Here is an 11,295-nt window from a genome sequence, read left to right as displayed (position 1 = left end):
GGCAAAGATAAGATACACCAGAAAAATGAAACTTGAACTCGTGACTAGTATTCAAGTCTTAAGGTGAACTACACTGAAGTTAATTCTGCTATAAATCTGATTAAAAAAAAAAATTAAGAGCTTTCTTGAGGCTCTTAGCTTTCCCTCAGACATTAATCTCTCCTACTCATTTTTAAATGAGGTTAGCATCCAAACATCAAAATCTACAAACAAAAAACAAACAGTGAACTGAATCATCTTGCTCCATATTAGGAGGTAAAATGCAATATGTGTGCAGCCTTGCAGAAAATCTGTGATGAGCATGGATGAGGCCTTCTTACACCTGTTTTAGTGACTCTCTTAAAACACTCAAATATTGACTTGGGTCCTCTCTCACTTGTGACATTTCTTTTGCTATATTTGAGAATAGGTGACTGTTTTTAAGACCATATTGATAAAGACCTGCCTGAACCAGTCAAGATAAACTAGGCTATGTTACAGTCAAAACAAAAAGACAAAGACCTCCCAACTCTCAGGGTAAAAACAACAAAGGTTTATACCTCCTCTTATACTACAGATCCAGAAAAAATTATTGACTAAGGTAATATCTGCTGGCTTCAGGTACAGCTGGATCAAGAAACTCCAAGGTGGCTTTTTTCTTTTGTTTGTTTTTATTTTCGACCACATCAGGTGTCAGTTGCAGCACACAAGATCTTTGTTGCAGCATGCAGGATCTTTGGCTGTGGGGCGTGGGTTTCTCTCTAGCTCTGGTGCACAGGCTCCAGAGTGCAAGGGCTCTCTAGTTGTGGTACATGGATTTCAGAGCTCCAGGGCTCTATAGTTTTTAGCATGCGGGCTTAGTTGCCCCCACAGTTTATGGGATCCTAGGTCCCTGAACCTGGGTTCCCCCACATTGGAAGGCAGCTTTTCAACCACCAGGCCACCATGGCAGTCCCTCTAAGGCAGTCCTTAAGGATTTACCCTACAACTTCCCTTAGTTTTGCTTTCCTCTGTGTTGGCCCCAGTTTCAAGCAGCCTCTACTAGTTCTGGGCAGATGTCTAGAACTCCAAGTCCAGAAGAGGTATTCTTCTTTTCCATGAAAATCCCAGTAATTCCCACAGAAATCCCCAAAGTCACCCTAACTGGAAAACTGAAGTTCCATACCCATCCCTAAACCCATTAGTGGGAAAAGGGAAATGGGAACTGAAATCCATGCAGGGATGATCCCCATCCAGTGACGTGGGCTGAAAATATGGACAGACCAGACACCTCAGATCTAGGAGCTGTGTTCTCATAAAGGGATGTTAACGTAAGCCTAAGCAACAGTTTCTATTGTATGGGTCCCAGACTGAAAATACCTGACTCAGGCCCTGATGTTTTCCATTTTACATTACTGATGACAGTGATGACTCCTTTGTGCTCTTTTCATGGTTATTCAATTTTAGTTACTTATCCAAATTCCACTAAAATACAGTCTTTATCCTCTAGTAGCTGGTGGGGGATGGTGATGGAGAACACTTATAACTACTGATACAAATTACTGTCCTGTATATTATAAAAGTATGTAAAAATACTGTGACTTTTGTCCTAAAGTTTACTGGTCATTGAACTTGCTTTTCTAGATGAATTCTGAAGCTTATGTTTCAATACAGCAAAAACCTAGTAATTTTCATGAGAATAAGTGTTAAATAAATAGCCAGGTTTAGGACTTAACGATAAAAGTCTAGAATGTGACATCCTTGTTATATTACTGTCAACTCAAGGATTTAAAATGATACACATAGGTGGCATTCTAAGATGATAAAGGTGATCTTGAAAGCCTGTCTTGGATTTTTTTGAACAAAAATAATGCCTCAGGGAGACCACTGTCACACATTCTTTTGAGATGGAACAGCCAACAATTGGCAGCCCCATCTGTCATTCAGAATGCTGTAGAACTCTCCAGAGAAGCCTGCCTTAGGCTGAAGCAGGTAGTGCCAGGTACATACAGGTACAGGACAAGAGGCTTCTGTCAGCAGGAGTAAAGCATTGACGGGCTTCACTAGCAAAAGGGATTCATTTGCCCTAAACTTGTAAGATCTTCAGAAATCAGAGGAAGTTGTCTGAAATATAACAAAGAGGAAAATTTTGTTCAGGAGTGAGACTGGGAAGCATTCAAGTCTGGTTGTGATTATTCTTTTTGTCTTGGACTGGAAATTTGTTAGGCAAAAGTAAACATTTAAGATTTAAGAAGGTTTTTAAAACATGGAAACAAGTCTTGATTTACTCTGATTCAAGAAACATTTATTGAGCACCAAAGACGTCACATAAGACAATGTTTATGCACAAAGGAATGTTACATAACACTGGTATTTGTCTCGATGTCTATTGGGGGAGATAAGGGGGCAAATAAATAGTCACAGGATTATGTCATGTATGCTGTAACAGGCTTTTACAAGGTGCCGGTAGACAGACTCGGGTTTGCAGAGGATGGAGGGGAGGAAGTCATGTTTAACTAGAGGCGTCAAAGATGTGTGACAGCTCTCTAAGTTGAGGTCGAGGAGGGCAGAGAAATGAAGGCATAAGTAGTATGTCATGTGTAGAGCTTCCCTTATAGCTCTGCTATAAAGAATCCACCTGCCAATGCAAGAGACGTGGGTTTGATCCCTGGATCACGAAGGTCCCCTGGAGAAGGAAATGGCAACCTGCTCCAATATTCTTGCCTGGGAAATCCCATGAACTGAGGAGCCTAGCAGCTTACAGTCCATGGGGTCACAAAGAGTTGGACCTGACTTAGTGACTAAACAACAACATATCTATGGAACCTCAGGAGGCTAACATGGGCAGAGGGAAACCACTGAAAACTTTTGAACAAAGGAGTGATGTGCTCAAAGCTATGCTTCTGGAAAATCCTTCCAGCCATGTTATGGGGGTTAGACTGGAGTAGGGTAGAGTTTGGCAGTTGGAACACCAGCCAAGTGGGTTTTCAGCTCATACTAGAAGAGAGACGACTGAGGCAGGACGATGAGGTTGGAGCCACGGGGCCATGAGGGTTAGTCGCTAGTAAGTAGAAATAATGGCCCAAGTGATGGTAAGAGATGAAGACGGAAATGTCCACTGTGATTCCCAAGCTGAGCTGGCTTCAAGGGTATTTATGATCTGTGTAGCCTCAGAAGGCCTCCCCCTCAGAAAGATCCCATGATTGGTTCAATGCGCTATTGGCATCGTTGTGAAATCACTGAATGTGTAAACAAGGGGCCCAACATGCTCATTTTCATTTTGCATTGGGTCTGCAAATCATACAGTTTCTGTATGATTCTGTATGAGCTCTGTATGAGCTAAGGGGGGAAACCAAGGTACAAGTAACTGCATCTGGAAACAGAAGAGATGGGTGGAGCAATGAGTTCAGTTTTGTAGTCCATGTGTCTATGGTCATCAAAATAGTGATATTCAATAAGCTGTTAGAAACTGGGTGTAAATTCCAAGCAAGGTATATGTTAGAGTTATCGATGTGGGGAATAGCAAGTCCAAGGGATGTGGATTATAGTGCGTAGAGAGGAAATCAGCTGGAAAAGAAGCTTAATGTGTAAGGGATCAGAGAAGGCAGAGAGAAATGGAAGAGTGGGGAACTGAAGTACTGTGGGACTTTTTAAGAGAGAATGGTGTCCTGGAAGCCAAGGAAAGGTCTCAAGAAGGGCGGAATCATGAGGATCACATGCCACAGAGTAATCAAATACCGAGAACATCCATTGCATTTGGCAATTAGAGGGTGGAGACGGGAGCTGCCTTCCAGTGGGATACAGAAGCCAGGAGGAAACAAAGCGAGTGCAGACTATCCTTTCAAGAACGTGGGCCATGAAGTCAAAGGGAGGAATGGAGTAGAGGGTGTGCAGAATAAAGCTTCTTGGCTTTGGCTTTGTTTGCCTTTAAAATGGGAGACTTGAGCAGGTTTGTGTGTGAAAGAGCATTACTCTCAGGAAGTGAGAGCAGGACACACTTTCCAGGGCAGAAGCACAAAAGATAAAGGTGAGAATGAAGACAGGCACATTCATAGATCGAGTGGTCAGAATATATGCATGCAAAAACAAACAAAACCCAACAAATCTTTTTTTTTTTTTTGAATAAAGGTAAGTTTCCTACTGAAAGTGAAGTAGTAAGGAGCACGGGGCTGGGGGTGGGGGGTGGGGTTGGGGGTGGGGGGGGGAGTGGCTTTAGAGGAGTGTTGAAGGTGTCTGCCCTCTAGCAGAGGACACTGACCAGCAACAGACAGAACCACCAAGTAACAAGGAGGGCTCCCAGAAGAGGCAGAACCAGAGATGCCTGCAGTTTCTATGGAGGAAAAGCTAATAAGCAACTTTGGCCCAGGGTATCCAAAGTTCCACAAAGGGAGAAGGCATTTACCTGTGAATCTTTTTAAGTTCTGAAGACCCTCCATCACAGTATTAGACCTTCACAAGAACGCTAGCTTTCTGGGTGCTCAGGGCTGCCCAGAAAGCACCAGGGATCCTGAGCATCAGGTAGAGGCAGAAATCTCCAGAGGCTACAAGCAGGGCAAAGTGCTGATTTGGTGAATAATTAATGTATCACCACAACCTAAGGCTCACCCCACCCCCGCCCCTGGCCCTCAGTGGAAAGGGATGTAGATAAACTCACAAAGCAACTTACTCTATGGTCTAATGATTAAACTTCCCGGTGCCCTATTTCATTTCAACCAAGTTAAAAGCTGACCAACTAGGCACTTAAACCCTTCTGCCAGGGTGATTAATTAGAAAGTAAAATCTCCTGACTGGACTAACAAACTAACATACTCCCCTCATATCAGGGGGCACTTTTGCCCAGAGGACTAAAGAAACCTCAAGCTTTGATTCCAGCCATTGCTAAGGCAGCAGAACTGGGATAGTTTACCAAAAGGGGGGTACAAAATGACACCACCGGCTTCTGTCCACTCCCTCTCCCTCCCCCGCCCCAACTCCCAGGAGCTGGGTGAGCATGTATTTATGCCTCATTTAACCAGACAGGTCACATTCAGGGCTGCTAGAGACCGGACATCAGAGGCCCTCTCTTCCACCCCACCATTTGTACGCCACGTTATTCCTCCCAAGAATCTGCGAAGTTGTGCTTTTGTGGAGATTGTTAAGTGCGTCTCTTGAGAGACTTCCTTTCACGGTGAGATGGAGAAAAGTTCAATAAACTATATCGTTGTTCGAGAAGTTACCTGAATTCGCACCTGACGTCTGGATTTGGATTTAAAAGTCGATTAAAAAAAAATTGGATGGGTAATTCAATGCTGTGGCCACCTGGGTGGCAGGCCCCCCCAGGCAGGTCCTGAGCTGGTGCGCAAAGGCAGCGAAGCGAAGAGCACTTTGCTTCCTTGGAATGAAGACATCCGAGGTCGCGCCGAGTCCGGGTTCAGCAGTACAGGGGGCTTCCCCGCTTTCGCAGAAACCACCTGTCAGGTGACCCTCTTTCTAAAGGGTTAACCAGCCCAAGCCTAGCGCTAGAGTTTACAGCCTTGGGCACCTCTTCGTGACTCACGCCTTATAAATGTAAATGCAGGAGCGAGCGGTAGGTCCTGACCAGCCCCCTCGCCCGCCAGGCGATCTGAACACCTACCTCCCAGACCCGCCCGGACGCCTCGGGCACCCCAGCGCACGGCTCAGGACACGCACCCGGTGGTCTCCCAGCAGCCCCGCACGGAACTGGAAGAGGTACTACCCCATCGCATCCGCGGATGCAGCCTTAAAACAAAGGAGGCGCGGGGGGAGGGTGGGACCTGAACCTCACCCCCTCCCCGCTAAGCAGGGGCCGCCCGGCCCCCTCCGCCCTGACTCCCCGTGTGCGCATGAGCAGAGGCGCCTCCCTTGGTTCCTCCCAGGGCGAAACTTTCTAATTCCCTTCTTTGGGCTCGGGGGCTGCCAGGCGCCGGGAGAGCGCTCGTCCCGCCGGGTGAGCCGGACACAGTGGCGGCGCGAGGTTACCCTCCCACCCTTCGCTTCCGTGGGAGCGGCAGGAAATGCGAGGGCCCCCTCTTCTCTGAATATTTGCCTTTTTTCTCTCCACCTCTCTAGAAAAGAAGACTGGGAAAAACAGCCGGCGGCTCGGTGGCCGTGTCCCCTGGGCTGCAGGGACGGACATGGGGCGGCTCCAGGTGTTCGCGTTCAGTTTCTTAGGTAATTCGGAGGAAAGGGGGCACGGGGTGTGTGTGTGAAGGGGTGGGCTTGGACTTGCAGAAAGAATAAGCCAAACCGTTGGACTCAGCTTTGGGGGAAGCCTGTGGGGAGAGGGACTTGATAGAAATCTGCGTTGGGATTAATCGCCAGCGCCCTCGGTGGTGGCCGGGGACTGCATCCTGGGGTGTTTGTGCCCAGAGCTCCGGGTGCTCCCGCAGCTCCCGCTCTGGGCTTTGCATCTCCGGCCCTTTTTCGGCGGGTCTCTCCATCTCTGGGGTCAGGCTTCATGGGGTAGTGGGCTAGCTGCGAAGGCTCCTCAGAAGCCCATCCGGGATAGTGCCTAAGCTGAGTGCAGGCTTCATCCTGGGAACAAATTGGGGCCATGTGGCTTTAATTACCCATCGCTGTTTGCCCCCGGATGGCGCCAGAAACAGCTAGATCGGGAGCTTCCCCTGGAATGACGAATCGCTGAAGCCAGCCCAAAGCCTCAGGGATTGACCCCTCGCCCCTTGTTCGGGACTGTGATGTTCCCCGCGAACCCCATGGTCCCCCGTCCCCGGCGAAGCGTAGGCGACCTCCGAGTCTGGGGACACACAGTCACGCGTCCCCACGCTTACAGATTTGCACGCACACACTTGCGCTGTCACCCAGGGATGCGCAGGCTACCGTGTGCGTGCGAGTTCACAGACAAGTGGGTGTGCGGCGTTCGGCCGCCTGCCTCCCTGCGCCCGAGTCCAGGAACCTCGAAGTGACCGGAGCTGCTTCCCAGGGCTGATCAGGGTGGGCGCGAGGGTAGGTGGGCTTCCTAGGAGTGATTCTCTCAGTTCCTGGACAAACCTGCTGTATCTGTTTCTTTCTGAATCCTCCTCTCCACGTTCTGCCTTCCCGGCCTCACTCCATTGTGTCTCTTTCCTGTGTATCTTGCTTTTTCTCCCCCAATCTACTCTGTCTCCGCCCCCTGCTTATTCTCTTTGCCTGGGCCCGCTCCCTGCTTCTGCCCTACGCTGTCCGCCGGCGCCTTCCACAGCCCTGTGCGGTGTTGGAGTGAGCGCTCAAGAACCCGATTTCAGCTACGGCTGCGCGGAGGGCAGCTGTTACCCGGCCACAGGCGACCTTCTCATCGGCAGAGCGCAGAAGCTCTCGGTGACCTCGACCTGCGGGCTGCACAAACCCGAGCCTTACTGTATCGTCAGCCACCTCCAGGTGAGGGCAGAGAGATGGCTCCCCGCACACCTCTTCCAGTCCCCACCGAAGGGGAAGGCCTGGGGGACCCCGTATCCTGCCAGCTATCCAGATAGGAAGCTCAGCAGTCAGGGAGTCCCGGGATCAGGCTGGTAGCTCACCCCTTTGCCTCATCTCAGTTTGCACAGTTGCATCCGCCAAACATTTCCTGCCACCACTGTATAGAAAGGCAGAGCTGCAGACAGATCTTGGGGCACGTGCGAAAGCCTTGACCCAGGGTCTCCAAAAGCCCATTTTTTTTTTTTTTAATTTTGTTTTTCAATCTTTCCCTTTTGGAAAATGTGTGTAAAAGGTGGTTTGTCCTCTTCGTTTTTTATATACTGAGTGGTGATCTTGGGTTTTCCCCAAGTCTTTCACTTGGGTAAAGGGTATTCCAGCCCTAACAAGTACCTTGCAAGGTCACTCCAATCATGGAGAAAAGCACTCCAATGTTTTTCTCTCCTCATTTGGTGCTGCTCCCATCCACCTCCATTAGCTATCAGGATCAGATGCTTGCTTTTTCAAAATGCCCTGGTTGCCATGGTACCCTGATAGAGGAGGACCAAAATGAAATTTCAGAGTGTTTTCTGTTTCTAAAAGTGGATCCAGATCGTAGATTTCAAAGGTCACGTTTTTAATAAGACTAATTTTGAAAGAAGGTACAAAGCATAAACTACCCAGAATCAGAATCCATTTCCTTCATTTTTTTAAGAGACTGATATCTCTGGCCTCTAAAGCAAGCATACGAGTTTAGTCTCCTGTACAGGGCAAGTTCCAAGTCAATTGCTCTAAATTTGGTCACTCTCCCTACATGTAGATCTGCCCTTCAGGAGTGGGGCAGGATATTGTGTGGTTTGCATGCAGATGGCTTCAAATGGAGACACTTTTAAAAAATAGAGAGCCCATTCTGAAAACCTGATAAATTAAACCGAAGGAATGTGGTGAAGTGGATTCCACTTATTTGCTTCCAGGTTTATACAGAGATGTCTAGACTTCTTCCTCCTGATTAGAAGGGAGGCTGTAATTACACTTTTTTAAAGTTCTGGTAATTGTTCTCTGGTATTAGTTTCCTTGACTACAAGTCACCAAAGGCAGTTGATGTTACCTTTTTTAACATTAGCATGTAAGTTTCACCTAAAATATTATGCTAACATTTACCTCCAAGGCCAGGACATCCTGTAAATGAATCACCAGATCCTGAAAATGGCTTTGACCAGAATGAGAATTGGACTGTTGGTCTAAAAGCGAGTAGAGCCAGACTCTCTAGTTTATATGATTAGCCATGAAATTGTGGGGCACTCTTCAGATATCAGGGCTTCCCAGTGGCTCAGTGGTAAAGAATCCTTCTTAAGTGCAGGAGACACGGATTCGATACCTGGGTCGGGAAGATCCCCGGGAGGAGGAAACGGCAACTCACTCCAGTATTCTTGCCTGGAAAATCCCATGGATAGAGAAACCTGGCAGGCTATATAGTCCATGGGGTTGCAAAGAGTCAGACATGACCGAGCACACACGGAGGCATGCTATGCTTCAGATACAGAGCCTAAAGAAAGGAACTGGGCGTGTAATTCTCCCAAACATTGAACAGGTGGAAAACTTGAGGCAGGAATCAGAAGTATTGTGTCCAGGGTTCCCCTGCATTCCTGACTTCTGGTTTCTGTTTTTTCGTTAGTATATCTTGCCAGTCTTAAAAAGCCCTTTGGGAGGAAGGTGATAACTAATGGCTAGCTAAATACATACAAATGTAGTATCGTCGGGTGATACTGTCCTTACAAGGATATCACCTTTGCTTAACAACTTGCTGACCGGAGGACCAGAGACATATTAATCCATCCCTCATTACCAAAACATGGTTGACTGGAGTGTTTCAGTATTCACTTACTTAACAAATTGCCAACCACAGGCATTACTTTCTGCAAAAATCCATAGGTGGATAATGTGTTAATGTTGTTTGTAAGATGTGTGTGGGGTCTCAACAGATTTCTGCCTCGGCATCATTTTCAGAATTAATTAATTTCAGAAAAACGGGTAGAGAGCCCAGCCTCATGTGGAAAAGGGAACCATTAATTAAGTGATGCTGCTGTTTACAGTTCACCATGATGGAGTGCAAAGAAGGCTGTTTTGGCCGTGACTCACGTTTTAGGTAGAAGGAAAATGTTAAGCCAAAAGCTCAAAGCCGCTCTAAAACGGAAACTAGTGGTAGATTTTTCAGTTCAGGTCCTTGGCATTCTTTGACTTGGTCCCAGTTTTCAGTGCTCCCAACTTGACAGGACAGCCTGGTGTCCCCTTCCTGGATATTCTGAGCAGTTTGTGAGCTAGCCTGCACGCTGCTACCATGAAATCACGGTCGGGGCAGGGGAGAAGCTAAGATGTCTTGATCTGTAGTTCCTAAAGCTTTTTAAATATATCTGACTAATACTTGGTTTCTGCCTTATATAGGTTTTGGAAAATCAGGCCAGTTGAATTGTTCTCTTTTTATTTTCAGTTTGCTTTATGTCAGCAAAAATTCTCTAAAACCTCCTCTGCATTTTGCCTCAAGAGTAAGCTTTTCCAGCTATTCATTGAGATTAAGGCTTAAGCCTAGAAATTTCATTTTGATTAAATTAATAGCTTGTGGAAACAATGGCTTCTTTTACTTTTGACCTTGAATTTGCAAGAGAAGAGGAAAATTTCAGGAGTATATCATACTCCGTTAAGTTAAAAAGTGAAAGACATGTGCTAGGTCATTTAAATAATTTTGGCACATTTGTTTTTCTTGGAGAGAGTAGGTTTTATTTTTGTATTGTGGGCTTGATTTTTGGTGTGCATGTGAGTGTGTGATTGCTTCCCAGACTCGTGAAACTATTTTTGCTTTCAGGAGGACAAAAAATGCTTCATATGCAATTCACAAGATCCTTATCATGAAACCCTCAACCCTGACAGTCATCTCATTGAAAATGTGGTCACGACATTTGCTCCAAACCGCCTTAAGATCTGGTGGCAATCCGAAAATGGTATGTGTGGTGTGGGAATAACTTCCATGGAGTGTGATTGGTTACCTGGAAAGTGTTTACAGGTGCCTGGGTGTTTGTAATTATGATTGGTTTCTCTTTCCTGGAATTATGGCCTTCGACAGATTTACTGCCCAGAGCACTGACTTCTCTTGGTAAAATCTGATCCTTCTTCTTGAAGTATGCACTTCCTGTAAGAAAGAAGTCTTATGTGAGACCAAAGGAGGATTTCATAGTCTTCATCCTGAGGGGCCCTTGGGGAGTGTGGCAATGTGCTGGGGCAGTCTGGGGAGGGCATGGGAAGACCTTGCCCAACTCAGGCCGTTATCCTTCCCCAAAACAGCCATCTTTCATTTTGATCAATCCCAAAAGAAAGAGCAAAATCAGCGCCCACCACCTTCCTTCCATCTAGAGAACAGTTAGTACCATGAATACACACTAGACATAATTTCTCAGACACTCAACATGGATGACGACCCTAAGTCAACTTTTCTAATGAGTGTGTGAATCCAACCCTTTTTCCTTTCTTTGCCATTTGGGTTGGGATTTAATAAATTCATCCAATATGATGTTACTATTGTGATGCAACTAAGCTCAACTTAGTTTTGCATTCGTTTCCAAGTCAAATGCTGAAATTTGGGGACTAACAGTAGAGTTAATGTGTTGTTAATAATGAGTTAACTTTGTATCTTTTTTTAAAAAGCATTTATTAGAAAGGACTCTCAAAGAAGTGAATCTAAGCTTGGCCAGAGGAAGCCTGGGCACTACTAGATCCCTTTATTATGTGTTCTATGCCCAGGAAGCTTTGAGGTGCTTTGCAGTTATTTATCAGTCTGTAAAGAGGAAGCATTTTTTTGCGCCACAAGGCTTTCAAGAAAGATCCTAGTTCTCAACCAGGGATCAAACCTGGGCCCCCCTGCAGCAGAAGCATGGAGTCCTAACCACTGGACCGCCA

The 11,295-nt window shown here is 46.5% G+C and overlaps 1 protein-coding gene across 1 annotated transcript in view; it reads left to right on the top strand.

Moving 5' to 3' along the window:
• Nucleotides 1-6,029: 6,029 nt before the first annotated feature.
• Nucleotides 6,030-11,295, top strand: part of LAMB1 (laminin subunit beta 1) — a 76,055-nt gene continuing 70,789 nt past the window's right edge. Inside the window, exons 1-3 of the mRNA XM_052638472.1 lie at nucleotides 6,030-6,129; nucleotides 7,157-7,332; nucleotides 10,208-10,343. Coding sequence (XP_052494432.1) covers nucleotides 6,093-6,129; nucleotides 7,157-7,332; nucleotides 10,208-10,343 — 349 coding nt within the window. The 5' untranslated portion in view covers nucleotides 6,030-6,092. The remainder of the gene's footprint in view (nucleotides 6,130-7,156; nucleotides 7,333-10,207; nucleotides 10,344-11,295) is intronic.

The sequence above is a fragment of the Budorcas taxicolor genome, chromosome 4, assembly GCF_023091745.1.
Source record: "Budorcas taxicolor isolate Tak-1 chromosome 4, Takin1.1, whole genome shotgun sequence".
In the NCBI taxonomy this organism is placed as follows: domain Eukaryota; kingdom Metazoa; phylum Chordata; class Mammalia; order Artiodactyla; family Bovidae; genus Budorcas; species Budorcas taxicolor.
The sequence above is the reverse complement of the archived record's forward strand: the minus strand, read 5'-3'. Positions and strand labels throughout refer to the sequence as shown.